Source organism: Gavialis gangeticus, unplaced genomic scaffold (assembly GCF_001723915.1).
Source record: "Gavialis gangeticus isolate Ggan-Ray unplaced genomic scaffold, GavGan_comp1, whole genome shotgun sequence".
NCBI lineage: Eukaryota > Metazoa > Chordata > Crocodylia > Gavialidae > Gavialis > Gavialis gangeticus.
The window spans coordinates 30,382,392-30,387,725 of record NW_017729001.1 but is presented as its reverse complement, the minus strand read 5'-3'; the positions used below and the strand labels follow the sequence as shown (position 1 = coordinate 30,387,725).

The 5,334-nt window shown below is 45.1% G+C and overlaps 2 protein-coding genes across 2 annotated transcripts in view; one reads left to right on the top strand and one right to left on the bottom strand.

Moving 5' to 3' along the window:
• Positions 1-754: 754 nt before the first annotated feature.
• RPL6 (ribosomal protein L6) lies at positions 755-5,120 on the bottom strand. Its single transcript, XM_019507216.1, has 7 exons — positions 5,079-5,120; positions 4,514-4,678; positions 4,275-4,373; positions 3,462-3,605; positions 2,234-2,282; positions 1,632-1,816; positions 755-954 (listed from the first exon to the last, which is right to left on the bottom strand). Exons 1-7 carry the CDS (start codon positions 5,103-5,105, stop codon positions 802-804), a joined length of 822 nt encoding a protein of 273 aa, XP_019362761.1. The 5' UTR covers positions 5,106-5,120; the 3' UTR covers positions 755-801.
• A 115-nt stretch (positions 5,121-5,235) lies between these two features.
• The window catches only part of PTPN11 (protein tyrosine phosphatase, non-receptor type 11), a 49,616-nt gene continuing 49,517 nt past the window's right edge, over positions 5,236-5,334 (top strand). The window contains exon 1 of the mRNA XM_019507215.1: positions 5,236-5,334. The gene's annotated coding sequence lies outside the window, so the exon portion shown is untranslated.

Sequence of the window (5,334 nt, the reverse complement as noted above, 5' to 3'; positions counted from 1 at the left end):
TTGAAATTTTGAAGGATCATTCTCTGCTTTAGTTTCCATCTCAATTATAGGAGAAGCCTGGTAATTTGCCAAACATCCCACAGCAAGTATGTCACAGCCGCAAACAAAACTCAAGAGACTTTCCTTTGCTGCTGTAGAGAAAACGCAGACTCCCAAGAGAATCATAGTTCCTAAGACTAACTGTACTTTTTAACTGCTGAGTTTCCAGTCAGGCAAGATTACCCATGTCTGGGAGGTCCAGGGAAATAAGACAATTCTCTTGAACCCTTAAGAAAACCAACAACAAAACAACAATCCCCTGTGTATCTGTCACTAGTACTTGGCAGAAGCCCTAAAATTACTTGGAAGAGATTCTCCACAGTTCTGTGCTTACCAATCACATCATTTTGATGAAAGTATCACTAAAATGTCACCTGAAAACTATGACACATCATACAGGCAGCTCCATCTATTTGGAATGCTATGCTGCAATGCAGAAAACACCCAATTTCAAACCAGGTTTTTTTAGTTCACGAAGAGGTCTAAACCAGGGTGGCAACTAGTGGCACATACACTGGGGAGGGGGCAGGCAAAGTGGTGGCAGATAATGCAGGGAACAGCAGCAGATCAGGCAGGGGAGAGAGGATTGGAGTGATGTGCAGGGTGGGTGTGGAGCTTAACTGCAGCATGCCTGCCACAAAGGTTGGCCCCACTGCTCTGAGGAATGTATTTCATTACAAAGATTAACTAGCTGGAATCAGGTGCAGAGCCTTGCTTTTTCCCCCCACAAACTTTAATATTAATGTCATGCCTTCAGAATATTTAGAACACCAATTTGTGAGGATAAACTCCATTTGAGAGGGAGAATGTAGAACGCAGGTAGCCACGGAGCTGAGGCACCTTTTTGATTATTGGCAGAAGCTGCGAGTCCACTGTCTTCTGATCTGCTTTGCGTTGTTCAGTTATCTCATATTTCTAAGAAAGAGAATACTAAAGTTAGAATACCCCACAGATTTCAGTCCGTTATTCCTGCAGAACGTCTTCACAAGGGCCATTTTCCTGCCATGCCAAGGCTTTTGGCTGGGTAAGCTTCTCAGCACTCCATTTTCAGGAGCTGAAAAAGTGTCATTCCTTTTCAGCCACAAGGAATAGACAGCACTGTGATGTTTTACACACACTGTCTCTCTCTCCCTCTGTATCTATCTACATTTTCCCCCTCAAAGAATAAAGAACAGCCCAACAGCTACAGCTAGATTAAATTACCAGCTCAAACTACAGTGCAAATAGAGTCCCTAACACCACAATAAATAGAATACCTTCCATAGACAGGAAATCGATGGACAGCATGCTGAGAGGGAGATTTCACAACTCAACTTTACGTGCAAGACTGACCCCACCAATCTTAGGAGATGCTGTTCGCCTCCTGCTGGTTGCTTAACAGTGCAGGAGCTATTCTGAAGGCAGCATATTTTAAAATATGTGGATTCTCAGGTGTTGCTATCAAGGTTCCCATATGAGGTTAAACTGATCTGGCCTCCCATGCTTTTTAAGTTCTTTTTGAAAAGGCAGCGTTAAAAATATGCTTCTAGAGGAAGACCATCCCAACACACTCCCTGCATCCCTGCTATAAAGAGGGCATTGAAGAGCCTTACCTCCTTTTCAGTATCAAAGATCTCGCCTTCCTGATGCTTGGGCTTACGCAGTCTCTTCTTCTTGAAGTACATGTCACTGAGATGCTTTGGAATTTTCACCCCTGTGATGTCAACTTTGGTGGAAGTGGCAATAACAAATTTCTGGTGAGTCCTGCGCAGAGGGACACGATTGATAGCCAAGGGTCCTAGTGGCAGAGGAAAAAAAAAAATCCAAGTGAGTTACAAGAGCAGCGTTTCACTTCTGAGATTGCAGCTATGCTCTAAGGAAACTAAGTCTCCCTCATGGAATAACATTCAGATACAAACACGTATTTCTTGCAGAGAAGAGTACTAAGCCTCATTAAAAATCAAAACAAGTTAAGACACCCTTTCTTTATGCTTTACCACACTAAAAACATTTCCTTATCTTGCTAGTATTTCCAGGTATTAAAGTGTAAGTGAATTCATTTTTCTGGAAAGGTATATATTCCTACATAAGCAATTCCATGTCATGTAATGCCCATTGTGATACTCAGACTGCCTCAGAGATGCATGATGTATTCAAATGTCACAGGGAGATTAAAACTAAATTTAAAAGAGATTTCAATGAAAAAGTTGCTTACCTGTTACAAGCAACAGGCCACTAGCAAGCTGCTTCAGGAAGATCACACGCTAGAAATGTATAGAAGAGGACATTAGCTATAGCCTTGCAGCATTAAGGACTGTTTAGAGTTTTTTAATCTCTCTCTCTCTATATATATATATATCTGTATTTACATACATAATATCATTGATATATCACAACCTAAAAAGTAGAACCATATCTACACTACTTGAATTATACTTTCTGCCAGGACAGTAAAAAAGACTCATCCCCCAGGAGCCAAAACAAGCTATACTGATAAAGCATAATTTTGCCAATTTAAACTGCATTCACACTAGGGCCTCTCCCAGCAGAGAAAAGTTGGTCAGTCATATTGACACCCTTGCCCAGCCAGCACTTTTACTGATTGAAGTCTGACTGAATTTTCTGCAACAAGCAGTGCACATGAAAAAATTAGAGGGGGAGAAACTTTCCATAAAAAGGTGAAGCAGCACCAGTTTTGCAACATGTGGCTCAGGTTTCAATGAATAGTCCCCGCAAATAGCCTCTTTTTTTATGACCACGTGGGTTTGACTAGATACAAGCAAAAAAATGCAAGCAGGGGAGTCAAAGATCTAACTAGAAATTCTGTTCTAAAGTGTCATATACCCAAAGATGCTCTTCTTAGGATAAAGGAAATAAGTGTTGATACCAATTTGTCTTTTGATGTTTGGTTTGCTATAGCGATACTAAAAGCATTGATTTTTAGCTTTCCTTTGCAATTCATCATCCAGAACGCAAGTTGCTTTATTTTGTTCTGCAATAGTTTAAATGTTGGGCCTTCCATTTCCTAGTCAGAGATGGCAACAAATAATATATAGTAATTAATATTTTACTCCTGTTACATAAGTCTGACCCTTGACTTCCTATCCTTTGTAGAGTATGGGAATGTCCCTTTAATAGTGTCTAGGTAACTTGCCCAGTCATTCCTTTTTTTTTTTTCTTCCTTATTCATCCTGACCATGTAGAGTACAGTCTCGTTCTTGAAGCCTCCCAAAAGACCTAAGAGGGGTACTGTCCAGATAAAGCAGCAAGATGGCAGAAAACAACATGCATAAAATTAAGTTGCACACACTGAACCACACAACTGATGATCACCCTGACTTTATTTTAAATGTGTCGAGAAGGAAGGGAATAAATCACTGAGCAATCAATATAATGAAGTGCAAACACAGCATAGAAATCTATTTAAAAAGTTTCTCATTTACCTTGCCTCTGTGGCGACCAGTGAGAAGAATCAGAACAGTTCCTGGATTAATGCTACCCCGCAGTTTCCTCTTGTGCTGGCAGAAGGGCTTTTTGCCATGACTCAAGAGCTTACGAGGAACGTCTTCAGTTGGATAGTATCTTGGCTAGAGGGAACACATGAAAAAATATGAACTGAAATATTCCAGCCTCTTGATAAAATTATTTCATTCAAATTGCGGTCCTTCCCCTTTTACAGATACTTCCTTTCATTTCATTGGAAGAGACTCGTTTTTTTCCCCGCAAGGTTCTCTTTGCTGCGGGCTAGTATTTTAAGGAAGTTGGCACTTTAAAGGCACACATTTTGCATCATGTACCCAGCAGGTCACACAGCACGCAAAGATGACATTTGTAATCGTGTTTCTAATTCAGTACATACAGGGTGCCAGAAGAGATGCTGTACTGTGCACATTCTTCAGACACATCAATTCAGAGTACGCACATCATCTCAAATGAGATGCGTGTGGGGAAGGGGGTCTCCCACACATACTTTACTGGACAGCAATATATCACTAGATTGGGAACATAGCTACGACAGAACTCAACAGTCGTGCCAGACAATGTCTGCTGAGGGCTGCAAGACTGCACTGTCTCATACAAGACAGCAACATGAAATCAGCACTGAACACAGTTCCCAAAACATAAAGGGCCAAAATCTCTTTCTTTTCATCAACGCAACTCTGCATCAGTGTTCAGCAAGAGCAAACCTCTATTTATCTCTAACAGCTTTTTTTTTTTTTTTTTTTTTTGGGGTGGGGTGGGGGGCGTAACCTTACCATTTTACGGACTTTCACCACCCGGTTGCCTCCATTCTTATCTCCACCAACTGGTTTGGTGATGGTAGCGGCTGCTTTTTCTTTCTTTTTCTTTTCTATCTGCATGGGAAGACAACAAAGGAATGGGTTAAGAGTCAGAACAAGTTAACAAGTAGGGCTAATGAAAGATTATCAGATTCACCTAAAGAACCTCGGCTGCCAGAACAAATGAACGCACAGACAGTTTGTTTTCCACATACCTTTGTTTCTGGGGCCGCATACTTGCGCTTGTACATCGCTTTTCGGGTGTACATGGCCGACCGGGAGTATTTCCCGATCCCTCGGGCCAGCACAGGGTTGCGGCTGGCATGGTGCTTCCTGGGCTTCTTGGCCTTCTTCTCACCTGCCGCCTTCTCGCCTGCCATCTAGCCAATAGGAGGGCACAGCATCAGTTATAGCACGTGGATGGGCAGAGAAGCCAAAAAAAAGAAAAAGGAGGATCCGTGGTTCAAGAAACCCCACGGGAACCCCTGTGCAGACGGAGACCGGGAAGGAGCAGCTCAGGGGTGCTGACTACCTTTCACACAGGCCGGGAAGACAAGCAGTGAGCATGCCCGGATGGAGGAGCTGGGACCGGGCCAGGGAAGGGAAGATGCAGGCCCCCCTGCTCCGCCCGCCGGGATCAGCCGTGCCCGGCCGATCCCCGCCCCGCATCGCGCCCCCCCGGAGCCCGTCAGCATCCCCCCGGGCACCGGCAGCGCCCCCCGGAGGCGGATGGCGGCGGATGGCCTGCACCACCGCCCGCCCCGGGTCTGCCATCCTCACCTTCCAAGAAGCGAAAGGGGTGGACATCCGGGCACCCGGCGCTAAAGAGCGCAGCGCGTGACGTCACCGCGCCCGCCCGGGGTATGCCGGGAGATGTAGTCCGGTGTGTCTCAAGTGCGGGTGGGGGAGGGAAGGGAAGAGGTCGCGGTTTGATGACGTTGCTGGCCGCGCCGCGCCTCTGGGGCCTGGAGGCGGCGGCTGTGCACGCTCCCCTCAGGGCCCCGTCGGCCGCGGCCCGCTGCGGGGGGAGGCCGGG